We start from the raw sequence: 21,434 nt of genomic DNA, 5'->3' as shown, positions 1-21,434 counted from the left end.
AGAGAAGTCGCCTGAGAGCAAAATGGTGGCACACAGCGTTGCCAATCCCATTCGCCACCTGGCTGAAGCTGACGAAACAAAGTCCACACATCAGCAATGGAAATATTCCAACCAGGTCCACTGGTTAGTGATCAGAAGAGAAGAACAACCATTATTGATTTTTATCCCCTTTCTAGCCCTTGGGTATAGATTGGCTAACTCACCTACAGACGGTTGGCACGGCTGATTCACAGTTCCAGGGATCCAGGTTCAATTCCGGTCATCGGTGGCCGACTATGTGGAGTTTGCACGTTCTCCCCCATGTCTGCATGCATTTCCCCCCCCGGATGCTCCAGTTTCCTCCCACAGGCCAAAGAGGCGCAGGTTAGGTGGATTGACCATGCTAAATTGACCCTTCGTGTTCAACGGTGTGTAAAGTAGGTGGGGCTGTGTGGATAGGGTGGCAGAGTGGGCTTGGAGTCAGAGAGTTAGTGCAGACTCAAATGGGCCAAATTGCCTCCTTCTGCACTGTAGGGATTCTATGAATAAAACTGAGGATTGAATCTGGGACCTCATGCCTGTTGTTTCAGCACTATGTTGGTCAGTGCTTTTATCACAAGGGTGTTAGGAGATAGGAGCTGGTCACTGCCCTCTCTTACTTTGTACCTTCTGGCAGAAGTCACTTCCCAATTGCAAGACTCACCTATACAGCCTTTCAGCAGCGAATCAATCCCCTGTGGATGATCTGAAATTGTAAACTTGACAGCAGTCACAACTGTACTTCGAGCGTGGGCTGAACCTGTGGAGGCATTCAAAGCTTGAAACACTTAAATGAACAACTTTCTTCAAATCACTGTTGTAAAACGGAGTCATCAAATGCGAGAACCCATGAACAGTGACCACACTTCAAAACAACTTCATTGGTTGTGAAGTCCTTTGGGATATCACGAGTGAAAAATGCAACCTAATTGCAAGTTTTTTTTAAAGTTTATGCCGGTGCTAGTGGTTTGATCCTGTTCCGTACCAAGCTTGTTCCCATATTTACCTGATGTGAGCTGTTTCTTCAGCCTGGGCAGCAGATGGGTTGGGTCAATGAGGGTTAATTTTCCTAAACATTCAGCCACCACATTCCGAGTCCCCTCTTCAGCACACTCGCAGTTTTTGAACAGCAAAGCCCAAATGTCCTGGATGTGAGGTTTCAAACTATCTGCCGGGGAAGAGCTGATGACCTCTTTCAATGAGTGCAGCAACAGGTACTGTCGCTTGGGCTGACTGCTGATTTCCTTGAGCATGAAAGGAAGATATTCGCTGAGGTTTCCCACACTGATGTTTCCTAATGCGTAGGAAGCAGCTGACTTTACTTCCTCACTTGGTGATGAAAAAGCTTCAAGGATGACCACCTTGAGCTCCTTTTGTGCACCCAAGTTCATGGTGCGGCCTATTTCGCCTAAAGAAAGCAGAGCCAGCAGGCGGACCGAGTCAGAGGATTTGGGGTTCTTCACGTCTTGGACAAACTGGTTCACCACCGTACTGGCATCCTTTGGACAAGCTGAGGTAAGTGCAGCTACACATTTAGCCACAGAGTAATAAGCCTGTTTGTGCAAAACCACACCACCACCTGGTTGAGCTGATGAATAGATGGTTCCTGTCAGCTGCTTTAGAAGCTCCATGTAGCCCATGTTCGGAGTTTTGGATAGCACCAATGCCTGGAAGAAGTCTAAAATAGCATTCAGCGCCCCTCCTTGGAGCAGCGGTGAGCGAACTAGGTTGAACAGTTCCGTCAATATGGACCCACCAATCTTAGACACCGACGATGGATAAACTTTGGCTAGTGACGTCAGGAAGGTAATGGCCATCTGAGAAACATGCATGTCACTCTCCCCAATCAAGGTTGGAATCTCCTTCAGGACTGATTCGATCATCATTGGCTTAAGACTGTCACCATAATTCTTAATCAGAATATCGAGAGCAGCTAGGGTGCTGAGTTTTAATGCACGCTGGTTCTTCCTAAGAAAGGAGGCCAGGATGGGGACACCCTCACCAAGAATTGGGCGCAGATCAATTTTTAAAGGAGAGCTCGCAATCAGGGTCAAGGTTTTGACTGTTGTCAGTCTTGTGATCTCATTTTTCAGCCTTTCGAGGAAAATCTGCAATGTGGGGTTCAGATCAGCACCTAGGTTGTCTCCAAGATTACAAATGATCTGCCCCATGCAGGCTATTGCTCTTTCTTTCACCTCTTGATCTATGTCAGATGCTTTTAATCTCTTCAAAGTGCTACTAAACAAATCCGTCACGTAAGGCTTGACGTCAAATGAACAAGGCTTGCCTAGTGGACGGATCACTTCTATAAGTTGCTGAGTCACAAGCAAGGCCTCAGAAGTGATTTTGTAGAATGGGTCGCTGATGCAGGCCACTGTTGGTGGCAATAACGTCTTGATGTGGGGGTGGAACACTTCTGGGGGATGATTGCAAAGGATGACATGGAAGAAGGTCAGTGCATCAATCTTCATGTTTGAGGTACTCGATTTGTCAGTGAGAGAGTAAATAATGCCTGTAAAATGAAGAAAATGGAATTTATTTAACTGAGCATTCAAATATAAGTACTTCTCCACAAGTTTAATTTTCTATAAAACCCAAGTCCGTTTAAAACCCAAGTTTGTCCAAAACTTCAATTAGTCAATTCCCCTAATGGGCTTTTACTGCGTTCGAAAATATACCACACAAAAGGTCAAGTCATAAGATCACAAAAGATCAAGTCATAATATCAGAGTCCACGGTGTTGGAGGTAATATATTGGCATGAATAGAGAATTGGCTAATGGTAGGAAACAGCGAGTGAGGATAAGGGGCTCTTTTTCAGATTGGCAACCTGCAACCAGTGGGGTTCCACAGGGATCAGCAACTGTTTACAATATCATTTACATGCATGGAAAGGGTAGAAGAAAAAAAACATTCATTTGGTGCCTCACATCACCCTCTCAAAATGCAATCTTTCATCTCTTTATTTCATTGGTACCACCAAGGTTTATGTACCTTTGAACTTTTGCTCCTTGTCCTAATTTCTCTGGTGGGGAAGTTCGGAAAATGGAATAAAAAATTAAAATTAAGAGCCAGGCCGTTCACGAATGTTCTCAAGAAGCATTTCTTTGCACAAAGAAATCTCCCTGCCAAATGCTGTTGGGGCTGCAAGGGTTGGTGGGGGTGGGGGGGGGGGGGGGTGATGCTCAATTGAAAATTTCACAATTGATCAATAGATTTTTGTTAATCAAGGGTTATGGAGCCAAACTGGTCGGATGTAGTTACATACAGATCAGCATGATCTGAAGAAACAACGGAATAGACTCAAGAGATTGGATGGCCTATTCCTGTTTGCATGTTCCTGCGAACGCAATCCACATTCTGCCAAAATTAAGATTGATCTCTTACTCCCAACTTCTCAAGAACATAAACCTTCCTCAGCCTTCACTTCACATGCCAAGTTTAGACTCACTTAATCCTAATTTTTTTTCCAACCTTGGGAAAAGTAAGAGTTTGAACTTCTCAGCGGGACCGCTGTATAGAAACTTTGGGTTGATTCTAGCCTCCCTCCCTGGTTGAGGCACATCAAGGACAATTACAGCATTGCCACTACTGCCCCACAGTCCAGGAATTGGCTTTTACTGCGTTTGAAAAGGTACCTCACAAAAGGTCAAGTCATAAAATTAGAATCCATGGTGTTGGAGGTAATATATTGGCATGAATAGAGAATTGGCTAGTGGGTAGGGAACAGCGAGTGGGGATAAGGGGCTCTTTTCAGGTTGGCGACCTGTAACCAGTGGAGTTCCACAGGGATTAGCAACTGTTTACAATATCAATTAATGACTTGGTGGAAGGAAACTAATGTACTGCAGCCAAATTTGCAGACAACACAAAAATAGGTGGAAAGGCAAGTTGCAAAAGGGATACAAACGGTTTGCAAAGAGATATTAAGTGATATGTTCAGGGCAAAAAGTTGGCAACTGAAGTATAATATGGGAAAATGTGAAGTTATTCATTTTGGAAGGGAGAACAAAAGAACAGAGTATTATTTATATGGAGAAAAACTGAAGAAAACTGCAACACAAAGGGACTTGGGAGTACTACAGCAGGTAACCCAGAAGGCTAACAGAATGTTGGTCCTTATTTCAAAGGGGTTAAGAGTATAAGAGTCGTGAAGTCTTGTTGCAACTGTACATGGTACTGCTGAGTACTGTGAGCAGTTTTGGTGGAAAGATAATTTCATTGGAGGAGGTTCAGAGGAGGAGGTTCAGAGAAGTTTCACTCGGATGATCCCTTATACAGAGGGATTGTCTCATGCGCAAAGGTTAAATAGGTTGGGACTCTACGCATTGGAATTTAGAAGAACGAGAGGTGATCTCATTGAAACATGTAGGATCTTTAAGGGTCTTGACAGGGTAAATGCTGAGAAGATATTTCCCCACATGGGAGAATCCAGGACCAGAGGACATTGTCTCAGAATAAAGGGGTGTCCATTTAAGACTGAGATGAGGAGGAATTTCTTCTCTCAGAGGGTTGAGTGTCTTTGGAACTCCTTGCCACAGAGAGTTGTGGAGGCAAAGTCCTTGTGTATATTTTAGGCTGAGATAGATTCTTGATCAGTAAGGGAATTGTTGGTTATAAGGAAAGGGCAGCAAAGTCGATGTGAACATCCTATTGGATGGCAGGTCATGCTCGATGAGCTGAACAGCCTACTCCTGTTCCTATTTCCTGTGGTCTTATGCTCTGTGTAGGTCTGATTTACACGAATGATGCAGTTACCCATCAGAATGGCGGTATCACACAATCATGAACACAGTGGAACATCCCCCCCCCCCCCCCCCCCCCCCAACTCTTTGAGACAGACTCTTAGTCAATTAGTTTTTTCCAAAATCAAACAGAATACCATTCCCAACTGGATATGTATCAATGGTTATAGGAATATGGGTACAAATCAAAATGGTCAAATACAGCAAGAGGTCCAACAGCTCCTGTGCTGCTGGACCCAGGTAGATAGCGTCTGTGGAGGGTCACAGGGCTTGGCTGAATCATAGAGATGCGAGGATGAATGAATATCCTCTGCTTTTCCTAGGAATCGTGTAGCATTTGTACAGCACTCCACTAAGGAGAAAATTAATGGATTGGCTAAAGTCCATGAAAGTATCAGTGGAAGGAGTGCACTGCATCATCAGAATGACCTTTTCTCATTCTATGCTTCATTTTAAGATTCTTATTTTTGCTGAGTTATGGGATTATTGGTTTAAAGAAGGACTTTTTGAATCCTGCTTCTAAAAGTATTTTCCCCTTTTGCTTTGGAGGCCTCCCAGTATCAAATAAAATCCATGGATAAAAGGATCACCTTTTTGCCAACTGCATAATGATGGCCTGGGCCTTTGGCAAGTGACCTCTGTTTGGCATTCCAGATAGCATGCGTGTATATGAGATCAGGAATTCAGAATTTGTGGGGTACTGAGGTTTGGGAGAGGGAGCAGTGTCCCACTTTACTACAAATATAGCCTGTTGGCACACTCCTGCACCCATCCAAGAAATGTTCCTCTGCACCCACTGCTGCCATTGCTCATACCTGGTACCAAGGCTGGTATATGTTCGGACAAGCCTCCGGGTAAGACACTGGCCAATTCGGTAAGGAGGTTGAAACAGCCTTGTCGAGTCTTCATACTCTTCTCCTTGAGTTGCTTATGCAAAGCTTTCACTATACTAGGTACCTGCAGGGCAAGGGGTACAAGGAGGCGGCAGAGAAGGATAAAAAGGGGGAAAAGAGAATGTGAGAGCGGGAATATTCAGATGAAAAAACAGTTAAAAGTCACATCACTTTTGTTAGAATTAATTTCAGAAGACACCACTAGAAGGCCTGAATGTTCACTCCTGCACTACGGCTGCTGAGTTGGGAAAATCCCAGTTCCACAAACCAAACTTGGGGAAAAGTCCCTCAGATAGTCAGAATTTAATTCCAGAAGTGCGGGCGGATGTTAATAGGAGTCACGCTCATCATCCCCAGAAAGAGTTCAGAGGCAGCACAGGGGCCACGGAGGTGGGCTGGGTGAAAGACTGGCCTCAGTGACCCGCCACTTTTTGTTTTATGTTTTATTGGGGTTGTTTTTGGAACTGGGATAGATTGTCCATGCACCATCCATACCATATGCTCTCCCCCCAACCATGGTCCCTCATTGGCTCTATGGCAACTAATGAACACATACTTTGTGTCCCCACTATTGTCCTGTGGATAATTTAGTATTGACCTATTACCATGCCCATAACATAACAGCTATTACCACATAATGCACTCACTGTCAGACTTACACTGCCAGTTTGGAACCTACCTAGGACTGATCGAATCTGTGCTGCATTAGTGATCTCAGTAAAGGACAGACCACTGTGCCTGGCCTCAGTGAAGAATGAAGTACGGTTCTCTCCACTCTCATGCAGCTCCTGCACGGATGTTTTACAAGGGCAGACTACGGCTCTGGGAAGAATGGGGGGAAATCTGGGGAAGAATTCCAACCTACAAAAAAATACTCACTTGATGTTGGAGCATCATCAGGGGCATGTCTCCCTGTCCCAGGGCATCTGCAGTCTGCAACCAGCTGTGGACTGGTTTGGTTTGCTTCAGAAGAGAGACATAAGCGTGAAATATATCAGCCTTCACGTTCTCCTCTCGCTCCTTGAATCGCCCGATTAGGGCTGGCGAGACCGTCTTGTAAAACTCCTGCAGCATCTCATGTCTGGTGCTCACGATAGCATCTAAACACTTGGTGGAGGCACGGCGCACCTTCCAGCTCATGTCGTCATCGTCCGTGTACTCCTCTTCACTATCTGGGATGAGCACAAAAACACAATGAAATGCACGGCCTACAAAGCCATCAAGTCCCTCCTACAGCACCTGGTCAAGCAGCCAGACTTCCTCAAAACATTTCTGGGCTGTTTAAAAGCAATACAGTCCCAACGGTGTGATGGGCCAAGATGTTTGTTATTTCTTTAGGGCTGAAAGAAGCATGGAAGCCTCCTTGCTCTCATAGGCCAATATTTATTCTTTAATTAACATAATTACAACAGACGATCTGATCATGGGCGACACAGTGGTTAGCACTGCTACCTCACAGCGCCACGGTTCGATTCCGACCTCAGGTAACTGTTGTGTGGAGTTTGCACATTCTTCCAGTATCTGCGTGGGTTTCCTCCGGGTGCTCCAGTTTCCTCCCACAGTCCAAAGGTGTGTAGTTTAGGGTTGGCTGTGCTAAATTGCCCCTTAGGGTGGGGTTACAGGGCACTTATTATAGGGGCGAAATACAGAGAGAAGTTTGACCATGCCCTACAATGTGCTTGAACCTCAATTTTGGAGAAACATCCTTGCTAGAGGTGTTTTCCCAAACCAGTAAACATCCTTAATGCCTCTTTGAGATGGAAATAGTCCATGATAATGATTTGGAGGCCTAATCCCGCCAGGAACAGAGTTGAGATTGTATAATTCAGCATTGTCACAGCAAGCAGCAAGACGACACATTTCTGTTCACATTAGCGGGATGGCATTTGAACCCAAGTCTCAACAAGTTTAGCTACATTTGAACCTTGGTTCCCAATAGCCCCAGGTTACATCTGAAAAGACAGTCTGGGCTAGATCTGAACACTAGTCCCAGAGTTGAAAGTGTTATATACTGCCCAGTGATTACTTGATTTCCACCTCTAAACCACAAGACCGTGTCTTTTTCTTTTAAAGCAATTGTTAAGCAAGAAAAAACAATGCACTTAAAAACAGAGCGAAGAGTTTTGCTCTCAAAGTTTTTGGTTCTATTTTAGTTTCAGTCTTGGAAAATAAATTGAATGCTTTTTCCTTTTCACATGTTCAATGATGTTGTTTGAAAGAATACAGCACAGGAACAGGCCCTTCAGCCCTCCAAGCCTGTGCCGATCACGTGTCCTATCTAGACCAACTGCCTGTATCCTTTTATACCCCATCTGTTTATGTGCCTATCCAGATGAGTCTTAAAGGTCGCTAACGTATCTGCCTCAACCACCTCACTTGGCAGTGCATTCCAGGCCACCACCACCACCCTCTGTGTAAAAAAACTTCCCCCGCACATCTCTGCTGAATCTTTCCCCCCTCACCTTGAACCTGTGCCCCCTTGTAATTGTTATTTCTGCCCTGAGAAAAAGCCTCCAACTGTTCACCCTAACTGTACCCCTAATAATTTTATACACTTCTATTAGGTCGCCCCCCCAGTCTCCGTCTCTCTAGGGAAAACAATCCCAGTTTATTCAATCTCCACATAGCTAATAACCTCCATACCAGGCAACATTATGGTAAACTTCAGGAACTTTATCAACACTTGCATTTTAAAAATAAAACACTGATTGTTTTACTTCTCTCACACCTCAACAAAATATTAGGAAATTTCAAAATGGGGTTGTCTGGCATCAGTTTTAATTTTTTATATTCATTGTAAAAGTTGCACGTTTCTAAGCAAAATTAGTTCAACCCAACAAAATCCCAATTTTACACTGCTTTCAAATTTTGAATATTTTGTTTTCGCCTCAAGAGGAAATGGAATTCTAATGTTGTAGGTTTCAATGAGATCACCGCTCATTCTTTTAAACTCTAAAGAATACAAGCTCAGTCTCCACAATCTCTCCTCACAGGATAGTCTCGCTATCCCATGGATTTGGTGAACCTTCACTGCATTCCTTCTAAGGCAGGTATATCCATCCTTAGGTAAGGAGACCAAAACTGTACACAATACTACTGTTGCGATCTCACCACGGCTCTATACAACTGCAGCAAGACATCTCTACTCTTGCGATTAAGGCCGACATACTATTTACCTTCCTAACTACTTGCTTCACCTGCATGACTCTGCAATAGTGTTTATCCATGTTTCTGTTTGTCCCATTAATGACACAGGTCCAGCCATCTTCTCTTTTTAAAATACATTGAGTACCCAATTCATTTTTTCCAATCAAGGGGCAATTTAGCGTGGCTAATCCACCTACCCTGCACATCTTTGGATTGTGGGGGTGAAAGCCATGCAAACATGGGGAGAAAGTGCAAACTTCCCATGGACAGTGACCCAGAGCCAGGATCGAACCTGGGACCTCAGCGCCGTGAGTGCTAATCACTGCGCCAAGGTCCAGCTATCTTCTGCACTTATATTTCTCTCTACAGGTCATCAAGGTCACACCCAACATTTCACAACACTGACCTTGATCCTCTTCTTCATCACCCTTGTCTGTTTCCATGGCATCCTCATCATCCTCGTCTTGGTCATAGTTGTAATTGGGATCATATGTGATATACTTGAGGCACAGTCCAATCATAGCAGGGATGTGAAGGGACATCTCCTTTGGACATCTTAAAAGAACAAGCACAAAAACAATAAATGTTTGGCAATGGACAAATAGTAAGACTTGTGCAGCAGCTGGTTCTTTTGGATTTAATTGTTTTATCAGACTCCCCGGTATCAAACTAGTGCTTTCTGTCCACACCAGGATGGTTTGATGTACACCAAAACCCAGTACAACCCAAAGCAGAATCTACCGGGAGTTGAAAGGTCATCAAAGTCATGATTACAGAATAGAGCACAGCAGGTTTTGATGGTCCAATGCAGGCAAGGTAAATAGAACAAAACAGCATTGATGGCCAAGCCAAAAAAGATTACAAGCTCCCATGTCTAATACCTCAGTAAATAAACACTCCTCATGGTGTAATTTATACACTTCATGAAGGTTCCAAGTTTAATCCCAGTTGAGGCAGCGGCTGGCTACGAGAATTTGCCAAAGTATATCACCAAGTAGAAGTTAGAATGTGGAACGGTGCCAATCGGCCCAAGTAGTATTTGTTAGTATTTAACCTTCCACTTGAACCAACAGATCTAATCTATGTAATCAATCATATTTACATTTCATGCTCCCATAACCCTACAACCACCTATCCCAAAAAATCTTGAATCCTGACATAATTATTGCCTCTTTCACTAACCTTTCCGCAGTCTCACAACTGTCTGGGGGTGATACCGAATGGAAACGAAAATCAATGGAATGAAACACATGGAGCTGACATTGTCCATTTTACACTATTAAGCAAAGTCAAAATTACTCAGTAATGCTGTTTCACCTGGCCTAGAATAGATTTCTTGCAACTAATGTTGTATCTATGGCCTACTGTCCTTGGCCCCTCAAATTTTCAGAAACTGTCTGCTTATTTCTACCCTGCCCCAATCTTAAATAATTTAAAACAATTCTATTACCTTATTCATAATCTGCATTGCTCAAACATAGATAAACTTTTCCAAATCTGTCTACATATTTGTACTTCCTCATACCAGACAGCATTTACCCTGTCTAAAGCCTCGTTATCCTCAAAGCAGGAAATATCCATTATGCTCGATGAACATCTCTTCTTCACAGATGTAAACAGGCACAAAGATGGCAATTCTATCTGCACAGAGCCGTTGAATGGACAAGGATGTTGTGTAGAATATACAGCTTGTGTGCATGGTCGCAAACAGGATAACTGACTCGCCAAGTCAACAAAGAAACCACAGGATCCCTGGAAATGGATTAGCGTGTGCTAGACGCCCCCAAGCTTTGAACAGTGTGGGGAAGAAATTTGTTCACATATAATGATTTGTGTCAATTCACTGTGACTGCCAGCATGCGGCCCACCACCGGAATCATTGAAGAATGCAGTGTGGGTCACGCAGGTAGAAGCCCATCGTACTGCTGCCCCGGGGGAACCTACGCGCCACGTGAACAAATTCCTTCCCCATTATCTTTTACAGAGAAGAGATCTTCTCTTCAATTTCCCTCATAGTCAATTAAATTGTGATCGCTTCTCCCATCTGTGGAGATTATTATGTGCAATGTCATGACCCTGGGAGCTTGGCAAAGCAGAGAAGAACAACAGCACTAAATGGGAGTATGGCAAAACAAGCTCATGGGACTGAAGTGGCTGCTACAAGTGTCAGCAAGAAAACAAAGAAACCGAATGGCACAACAGCCCACGTGACAATGCAGGTTTTGCCAGTAAGCAGCATCCTGCAGAAAAGATCACAAAAGTCAGAGTAAAGTGAGTAAACCAGCAATGGGACAACATACACAAGTGTCACTGAACAGTTCCAATGTTGCACTAACTTGCTAGATCATGAAGTGTCCAATCTTAATTGACCCAATTTCAGCATAGACCCATCCAAATTCTCAGTTATGCAATCATCAATAAAAATAAGACTGACAATTGCCAAGGAACTTCTCTGGGGAGACAATAGCTGGTAGAATGAGAAAAGTGAGAAGTTGGAGAGTAAAATACAGAACTGCTTTGAGGTGCATAATTACAGAGTAAAATTGGTTCAGGAACAGGTCACTTGGCTGAGCCAGGAGCCTCAATCAAGTTGAAATAGAGATAAGAGGGGAGGGAATGGAAGCCTAGTAACTGTGACACAGTAGCACACCTTCATGGAGGAGAGGGCCGGGTTGTTGTTTTATGGTGGGGGGGGGGGTGCGCGCAGATTGGGATGGTAGGGGGGAATCTTTATTATACCATGTTGATGTCATTGTTAAGATTATTTTTATAAATTTTTCAAATACCTTAATAAAAAATTTTTTTTAAATTTAAATAGCACACCTTCGCACAAAGGACTCAAATGCCTGGAAGCAGTATTCTCGCAGCTCATCATCATCCACATTGCAGTATTTCACAACCAGCGGAATAATCTTCTCCAAGTGTTCTCCTGAAAAAGACAATACACAAGATATTGTGTTGGTGGGACTGATGGGGTTGATTAAATGTGTCGATTTGAGTCCATATCCATGAACATAAGAAACGTGGAATAAGAAAAGTCCTTTCAGCCAATCATGCTTGTATTTCCACACACTATCCAGGACTCCCCCAAACATATCCCCTATGCAAAATCAAAGGAACTTGGATTCCTAACTCCAACATGAATGAAAGAGATGTACTGATTCCGAATCTTACGGTCCCAATAGCAGCCCCCAATACCTTACGGTCCCAATAGCAGCCCCCCCTCCACCCCCCTTACTTTACCCACCCACACTGGTCCAAGGGAGGCCAATTCAGAATAAAGATATTGGAGAGATGACAGAATTCTTGGATTAATGTCCTTTTATCTGCGATCAGTCCGTTATAAAGCCACTGTTTAGCACAGTGGGTTAAGCAGCTGGCTTGTAATGCAGAACAAGGCTAGAAGCGCGGGTTCAATTCCCGTACCGGCCTCCCCGAACAGGCGCCGGAATGTGGCGACTAGGGCTTTTCACAGTAACTTCATTGAAGCCTACTGACAATAAGCGATTATTATTATTTTAACATTCACTCCTGCTACTAATGGAGTTACTGGACCATCTCCACAGGCGATTGATTGATTGACTGGCTGGGGGGGGGGGGGGGGGGGGGAGAGAGAGAGAGAGAGAGAGAAGAGAAGAGAGTGGTGATTCTAAATTGTTGTCTTGAAATATTTCTGGCCACAATAAAATAATTTTTCACTTAACGTAATCATCTTCCCCAAATCATTTACATTGTGGATTCTCAGAAACTACATCCAACTGCAATTATAGCTGGGCATCTCACCCAATGCTTTTAACACCTTGAAGTCAAGTATGGAAGCATACAAAGTGGCAAAGATTAGTGGGAGACTAGAAGACTGGGAAATCTTTAGGGGGCAACAGAAAGCTACTAAAAAAGCTATAAAGAAGAGTAAGATAGATTATAATCTGAGAGTAAACTTGCTCAGAATATAAAAACAGATAGGAAAAGTTTCTACAAATATATAAAACAAAAGAGTGGCTAAGGTAAATATTGGTCCTTTAGAGGATGAGAAGGGAGATTTAATAATGGGAGATGAGGAAATGGCTGAGGAACTGAACAGGTTTTTTGGGTCGGTCTTCACAGTGGAAGACACAAATAACATGCCACTGACTGATGGAAATGAGGCTATGACAGGTGAGGACCTTGAGATGATTGTTATCACTAAGGAGGTAGTGATGGGCAAGCTAATGGGGCTAAAGGTAGACAAGTCTCCTTGGTCTGATGGAATTCATCCCAGAGTGCTAAAAGAGATGGCTAGGGAAATTGCAAATGCACTAGTGATAATTTACCACTAGGCCACTCTACTAACCTTGCCGAGGGACCACATTGTAACTGGGAGAGCAAGTTACTGCTGTAGCCTATGCGAAAGGTAAAAACATAGTTTTAAATGCAGTCATCAGTGAACACCTCTGCTTCACTGAAGACTGCAAGATCTGGGAAGTTAATTCTGATAAGTCCCTTAATGGGTGATCATTCCGATTCTTTTTAAAGATGTCAACTGACCTCGAATTAGCACATCTTCTTTGGATCATATTCCATATCCGTGATCTAGTTTGCATTAACTAATATTTGGTGACATTGACTCTAATCTCTAATAAACGGGAAACTTTGGCTGTGAACTGCTTTATGGTCATAGAGGTTTACAGCACAAAGGGCCCCTCGACCCATCGTGGCTACGCTGGTCAAAATCTGTAAAAAGCGTTATAGAAATTATTTATATAGCTTAGCCAATGGAGAATTTAAGGGCTTTTATACGTCTGTCAAAATAAGGCATGCAATCATTGAAAGATTCAATATTTTTCACCATCAAGCGCTGCCAGTTGAGGTGAGTGAGTGGAAAGGAAAAATGTGGCAGATAGGGGTTCAATGTGGGAAAGTGAAAAGTCATTCACTGGATCCAAGAAAAATAGTTAGAGGGCTCTCTAAATGGCACAAAGCTTGGAACTGTAGATGAGCCGATAGATTGATGGTTAGAGTACAGAAATCACTAAAAATCACTAAAGTACAGATACAAAAAAAGGCTAATGGAATATTGAACTTTAGCTCAAGGAACTGAATATAATGTGGCAAAGTTATATAAAACCTCTGGCTTGGAGTAGTGTATTCAGTTCTAGGCATTGTACTTGGAAGGATATATTGTCCATAGTGGCAGTACAGCACAGATCCACTAGAATGATAACAGGGCTAAAAGGATTAAATTAAGAGTACATAATGCGTAGAGTAGGCTTGAGAATAGATGATAAAGGTTGATTTAATGCAGGTGTTGATTAGAGATAAGATGGTTAAGAGAGAGAGAAACTATGACCTCCAGTGGGGGAAACTAGAACAAGGGGACATAACCTTGAAATTGAGAGTTGTACAAATAAAATGTCAGGGGGAGAATTGTGTGGGGTGAGGGTAATTTTTTCTGGTGGAAATAAATTCTAGTTGTGGGTGGATTGCAGGCAGAGTAATAAACTCTGATCAGAAGGAAAAATTGTGTGGTGATAATGGAAGGGAGGAAGCACTTCTTCACACACGGATAGTGTAAAGATGGAATTCTCTCCCTCAAAATGCTGACGAGGCTGGGGGTCAATTGAAAATTTTAAAACAAAGACTGATCGATTTTTGTTAGGCAACCATTTAAAGGATTAAGGAACCAAGGAGTTAAGGTACAGGTCAGCCACAGTCTAACTGAATGGAGGGAACAGGTTCAAGGAGCTGAATGACATCCTCTTGTTCCAACATTCTTAGGAACAGCACATTTTAGAAACGGAGTAGGGCACTCTCAAAATTGTCAGGGAATTAAAAGGTGAAAAGCTAAACAATTCTTTTGATTTGCTGAAATAACCAAGGGAAGATTTAAAGCCAGTAACTCACCAACTCTGTGTCCAGCCTGTCGACTGATAGCACCAGTGCATTGGATATAAGTTCTGGTCATGGAGGTAGATTCATTCTTTGACAGTTCAACCAGTAGGTGATCCATTAGCTCAGAGAAGAGACAGCTGCTGCAGCTCATGACTAGGTGCCCCAGAGCGATGATGGTTCTCTTGCGAACAGCCAGCCTTGGGCTCGACAGCTGAGGCAGCAGACAGCTCAGGATGGAGGAGTGAAATGTGATCAGGGTCCCACCTAACCTGTAATGAGAAACGTGAAGACACATTCAGAATGCAGAATCCCCACCGTTATAGGTATACCCACATCAGATGGCACATCCGTTAGACGGAGCTCTCTCGGCCCGAAGCATGGGAAGTACTAACCCGAAACTCAGTGACATTTCCATCTCTCACACCAGCCAGCTTTTGACCACCCTCAGTCTAATTGCCCATTTAGTGCAACCGATCAAACTGGGTGCCAAACAGTCTTAAATTGGCAGAGGCCACTATCAGCCCAGCTTGTGATCGTAACCAGGTCCCAGAGGGGAAAGGTCAGTATTGCCTTGAATAGTCTAAGATGGCACTATACTAGTGGTTTATAAACTTGCTTATATATAGAATTATAGAGGTGGGAGGTGGCACAGTGGTTAGCACTGGGACTGCGGCACTGAGGACCCAGGTTTGAATCCCAGCCCCATGCCACTGTCCATGTGGAGTTTGTACATGATCCCCATGTCTGCGTGGGTTTTCACCTCCACAACCCAAAGCAAGTTAGTGGATTGGCCACGCTAAATTGCCCCTTAGTTGAAAAAATAATAATTGGGTATTCTAAATGTTTTTAAAAATTAAATATATAGAATTATACAGCACAGGAGGCCACTTGGCCCATTGCACCTGTGCCAGTTTGCTGAAGCAACCATCCAATTAGCCCCACTCCCCTTTCACCACGCCCTGCAATTGTTTTCCTTTTCAAGCATTTATGAAAAATACTATTTAACCTGCTTCCACCATTCTTTCAGGCAGTGCATTCTAGCTAACAACAATTTGCTGCCCGATTTGCACCAGCACTTCCTGCTTAAACACTTTTTTCTTTTGCCTTAATTATCCAGCAAGAGAAGACTATGGAGTTGAGACTATCCACACCTCAACTGAAAATATTGCATCAACACTAAATGTTCTTTTGTTTTAATACACTTGCTCCACTAGTGTTGTGGATGCCGAGGTAGCCCTACAGCCCTAGTACTTCAAATATGCCATTTTTTCAGCAGATTGTTGCTCTCACCTCTACCACAGATTGCAGACACATGTCCAACTTCAGAAACCCGAGCACAAAGCATAGCCTGATATTCCAGTGCAGTGCTGGGGGGGGTGGGGGGTGTTATCAGTTGAATGAGACATTTGCAAGGGAGTCTGCCATCTCACGTGGATGAGAAAGATCCCACGGCACTGCTCTGGAGAGCAGGAGCATTCTCCCCAGTGCACCAAAGGAAGTCACTGCTTCTCTGCTGGTCAATATTTATTTCTCAACCATCATCACTAAAATGGTCACTTATCTCTTTCGTATCTGTGTGCCCCTGTGTGCAAATTGGCTGTCAGGTTTTCTGATGCCAAGTGATTACTATTTATACATACATCATTGACAGTAACATACATTGGGACATCCTGAGGATCTGAAAGAAGCTGTATAAATTAAGTCTTTCTTTTCACAATGTGGGGGGGGGGGGGAAGAGAGAGAGAGAGAGAGAGAGAGAGAGAGATAGAGAGACTGGATAGTGGAAGGCTCCAAATTGTTAAGTGTGTGCATGCGAGCATGTGTGTTTGGAGGCGGAGGTTTGAGATACAAGCCAAAATATGTACAGTAAAAGGGAAGGGAACAAGAGCCACTTGATCACAGACTCGTTAATCTGTGTTTCATTAGTGCGGCTTTTAAACTGTCAGAACGGAGGAGATCTGTAACAGGAATAAACTGACCTCAACAGCTGCCTGATAGTTAAAAACTCAATTGGTTCATGGAAGGGAATTTGACATCTATCTGGTCTGGCGAGGGAGCTCCAGTCCCACAATGAGCAATTGACTGTTCATGTCCCCCTGAAGAGGCCCGGTGAGCTTATCAGTTGTAAAAACAACTGGCGTTAGGAGATTCTGCCATCAACTTCTCAGGGTAACTAGATATGGGTAACCTTGCCAGAGGACCACTTCCTGGAAATAAACCAAAGATGCGCTGCAGGTATCGCCACTGCTCTCCAATCAATGTTATCTTCCTCAGCACCAGACAACATGGAAAACTTACGGGTCTCCTGGGAGTGTGACCTGGGCCACCGACTCTCAGGGTAAGATTGGATGGAGACTGACGCTCACGGCCTCCACCTGCAGCAGAATGAGACACGATCACCTCAGGATCCTTCACGGTATGGTCCTTACCAAGAACAAACCTACAACAGCTCCATTTTTCCCTAGCGAAAATAAGACCATTCTCCTCAACCTCCAAAGTTTTCTTAGCATTTCTTAAGAGACCAACTTCTTTAAACATGGATATCTTGGACTCAGTCCCACTCTCAGACATTCCTCCCATCAGCAGGATGAGAAATTTGCACAGATCTCAGCGACACCCACCATGGCCACTCCACAAGCAACCAAAGTGCGGCTACAACAACAGTTAGGTATTTGATAGTTATTAGGATGTGGGTCATGCTCTCCTGCAGGCTCAAAGTGGTCCAGTGCACTCAAGAATAAAACATTTCTGGGATCCGCTCACTAGCTGTTCTTCCGTTATAGCCAATACCTGTGTTTATGAGGCCAGCCATTGTAGGTCACTTCACAAGTAACTCATAAGTGGACACTAATAAGATCTATGAAATAAGAGCCATTGGGCCCCTCAGGCCTGCTGTGCCATTCAATGAGATCATGGCTGATCTGACTGTGGCCCGAACAGCACTTTCTGCCTGCTCCCCATAACCCTCGACTACCTTGTCAATGAAAAATATGTTGAATGCAGCCTGGAATATATTCAATGACTCAACCTCCACGACTCAATGAGAATTCCAAACACAAACAACAATCTGAAAGAAGAAATTCCTCCTCATCTCAGTCTTAAATGGGAGACCCGTTATTTTTTAAAAGTTGCGCTAGCAGCCTCCCCAGTTTTAGATTCCCCCATGAGGAGAAACACTGACTCAGCATCTACCCTGTCAAGCCCCCTCAAAACTTTAAACACATTTCAATCAATCTTATAAACTCCGATGAGTAAATGTCCAACTTGCTCTGAACTGTTTCCAATGCAAGAATGTACTTCCTCAAGTATGACACGCAAAGACACCTGCCTGGGTCATACTGCATTGTTGGTGTCCGATATCTGCCCAAGGGGGTTTTGCACCAATGTCAGAAATGTCACAGAAAAGCAGCATAATTAGTATAAGCTTTGGGCAACATTCAGCACTGAGCAGAAATTTCCTCCAATTAAACATTCAAAATACCAAAGCCATCTTCTTGGGACCTTCCACGAATTCCTTATCCACCCCACTCCCTGACCACTTTCTGAGGATGAACTAGACATTTGCAATCTGTGCAGCTTCTTTGACCAAGCAGAGCAGAGCTTCCGACTCCAAGGCTGCCTACTTGCATCCTGATAACGTTGATCATTTCCAGCCCTGCCTCAGCCCAAATCCTGTTCTATCGTGTCCTTCTTTGGTTGTCGATTCTATTTGGCTGAATACGCTCGTGAAGTATTTTGAGATGCTTTACTTGTTAAAAGTGCCAAACAAATAAAAGCTTTCTTTTTTTACAAATCAGTTTTCTGGCAGGAGAAATCCATTTAACAGGTGGGTGACTATGACACAATCAAAATGTGGCTCTGCGAGGTGCTTTGTGAAATGAGGAAATCTGATTTTTGTGGGTTATGGTTATGATTCAAATTATTACCCTCTGCATCACCCAGCCTCTTCGCTGACTTGGCAGTGGACTGGGAGAGGATATCAGTGTGAAATAAATGAAAGATGTTGCGGCACCGCTGGCCTGTTTCTCCCCCAACCCGCCCCACCTCACCTATTAAGAACCTCAAAAGTCCTGTGCACACTTGAACTGGATCTGACCGCGTCAAGAACTGCATCAGATGCTGTCAAATGCATAAGAAAACACCATCTTGTGCAGGTTCCCATGCCGACTGATCTCAGCATTTCTCATCCTTTCTTCCTTTGCATCATTCAGTGGATGGTCACCAACTCTGTACCCCGCCATCACAATGATTATGGCTGCTGTTGTATAATTTGGAGTTCTATCTAATGTCCACAACTGAATTTCGCTCCAGGATATCTCACACAAGATAACACGCCGTTTATACCATAGAATAAATTACTTCTAAAAGTACCATCCCCTGTGAATCACTAAGAAATATTACTTGGATTAACAGTGTCAGTTTACCTGCTTGGAGCATATTACTCCACAGGGCGGCACGGTGGCAGTGGTTAGCGCTGTTATCTCAGAACCAGGGACCCAGGATTGATTTCGACCTTGGGTGACCGTCTGTGTAATTTGCACTTTCTTCCAGTATCTGCGCGGGTTTCCTCTGCTCCGGTATCTTCCCACAGACCAAAGATACACAGGTTAGGTCAATTGGCCATGCTAAATTGCCCCAAATGTTAGTTGGGGTTATGGGGATAAGAGCGGGGGATTGGACCTAGGTAGGGTGCTCTATCAGAGCAAGGACTGGTGGAGACTCAATGGGCCGAATGGCCGCCTTCTGAACTGTAGGGATTCTATAACACCACGCCAGTGTGTCATTACAGAGAGTGGTTTCTTCTTGACTTTTGTGAATAATTGGAACTCCTTTGTCTAAGACCTGTAGTTTACCTGCTTAGCATATCGGACAGTATATCCAGGGCCTCCAGCTGGACAGACACATCCTCTTGCTTGGCGATAGCACTCGTCAGGCGTCCAGTGATCTTCTTGCACACATTGGCAGACAGGGCTAAACCTAGAACAGTAGCAAATGGTAATTGACTGCAGGTACTACACAGGGGGTTTATTTACTTGGACACTAGTTAGTCAATTCTACATTTCCTTTCCCCCTGGCCGCAGGCTCCAGGGCAGGGAAGCGTGTTGGTTCACCATATTTAAAATTCACTCAAAATTCCCACTTCTCATTGTCTCAACTGTTATGGGCCAGGGTTTAGAGAACCCCAACGTGTATCATGGAGTTCACCTGACCCACAACTTTTAATAGATTGTGGTTATGGGGAGCACACAGGCCTACCTTACAGATGTAGTGCACCAGAGAATTAAAGTACTTTTAAATTAAAACAATGTCTATTTATGAAACCAGCTAACACTTTATAAACCCACAGTAAACATCTTAACAACTATCAACACCAATAAATCCCCCAAAGAATACAGTACTCTCTAAGTAACTCTTGATCTTCCCTTGCAACATCCATAAGGCAAAAAAAGAACCCTTTTTACAGAAAGACATCAGGTTTAACTTCTCTACTGAGAACAGTTACCACTTTGAAATCACCAAATGAACATTCTTTAGCTTGCAGAGATTCATACACATCTTGCTGTGACTGCAGCTTCTCCAAAACTAAAACGAAACTAAACATTCACTTTAGGCTGTTTGCTGCAGGGTAAGTAAAAGCAGACAGACAGCCCAGCTCCACCCACACTCTGACATCACTGATAAACACCCATTTCTTAAAGGTACATCCACTGCAGCTATTTTATAAACACCTATTTCGTAAAGGTACTCTCACATGACACAACGGAAAAGCAACTAAGTAAAAATTGATGAATTACCACCATTTTATTACAATCGATGACGTCGAAAACTCCAAGCCCTCTGGCGCTGTCCCTTGATAGTTTTTAATCTTTAGTCTCATTCAGATGTTCCCTAGACTGTTGCATGGCCTCTGCCAGCACTGTCCAGTGGCTCTTAGGCATTGGTCAGTGCTGCAGTAGCCCAAAGATTCAAAGTCTCAGCCCATATTGCTTGGCAAAAGCCGAAAGACAAATCCAGATTAATTTTACCATCCTTTACTGGAAAGCAAATCAGTTGCTGGTTCTATCAAGGCCAGATGTGCAGATTAATAGGACATACTACAAGGAGCAGGTTAAACAAAAAGGTTGTACTAAAAGCAATCATGTAAGGAGCTTTTGAATAAATACAGATTAACGAATTTCACCTTAAACATTCAGTCTCTCCATCACCAGCGCACCATAGCTGCAGTGTACATCAAAACTACAAGTTATATTGCAGCAACCCACCAAGGCAACTTCCAAATACACCCCCTCTAGCTTCTAGAAGTACAAGGGTAGCAGACACATGGGACCACCACCACCCAACAAGTTTCCCTCCAAGTCGCGCAACCTCTTGACTTGGAAGTTTATCATTGTTCCTACATCAGTACTGGGTCGAAATCTTGGAATCCTCTGCCTAGCGGCACCACGCCACGCAGACTACAGTGTTAATCACCACCCTCTCATGGACAATTGGGGTTGCTTTGTAAATTCTAGCCTTGCCACTGAAGCCCACATCCCATGACAGAATGAAAAAAGAAAGCATCCAATGTGTGAATTTGGAGCCAAGGAAGACAAATGGATTTGATGCACGGGTCAGCCAGAACTTAACTGAATGTTGGGCAAAGCAGGCTCGAGATGTTGAATGACCTACTCCTGTTCATGGGCAGCACGGTAGCACAAGTGGGTAGTGTGGCTTCACAGTGCCAGGGTCGATTCCCCCTGGGTCACTGTGCAGTCTGCATGTTC

The 21,434-nt window shown here is 43.7% G+C and overlaps 1 protein-coding gene across 1 annotated transcript in view; it reads right to left on the bottom strand.

Annotated features, from left to right (window-relative positions):
- Positions 1–21,434, bottom strand: part of LOC140388255 (cullin-associated NEDD8-dissociated protein 1-like) — a 47,393-nt gene that overhangs the window by 16,146 nt on the left and 9,813 nt on the right. Inside the window, exons 4-11 of the mRNA XM_072472110.1 lie at positions 19,524–19,647; positions 14,683–14,939; positions 11,626–11,731; positions 9,209–9,357; positions 6,535–6,827; positions 5,578–5,719; positions 1,025–2,530; positions 683–778 (exon numbers count right to left, since the gene is read on the bottom strand). Of these exons, the coding sequence (XP_072328211.1) occupies positions 683–778; positions 1,025–2,530; positions 5,578–5,719; positions 6,535–6,827; positions 9,209–9,357; positions 11,626–11,731; positions 14,683–14,939; positions 19,524–19,647 (2,673 nt within the window). The remainder of the gene's footprint in view (positions 1–682; positions 779–1,024; positions 2,531–5,577; positions 5,720–6,534; positions 6,828–9,208; positions 9,358–11,625; positions 11,732–14,682; positions 14,940–19,523; positions 19,648–21,434) is intronic.

The sequence above is a fragment of the Scyliorhinus torazame genome, chromosome 13 (assembly GCF_047496885.1).
Source record: "Scyliorhinus torazame isolate Kashiwa2021f chromosome 13, sScyTor2.1, whole genome shotgun sequence".
NCBI classification, from domain to species: Eukaryota; Metazoa; Chordata; class Chondrichthyes; order Carcharhiniformes; family Scyliorhinidae; genus Scyliorhinus; species Scyliorhinus torazame.
The sequence above is the reverse complement of the archived record's forward strand: the minus strand, read 5'-3'. Positions and strand labels throughout refer to the sequence as shown.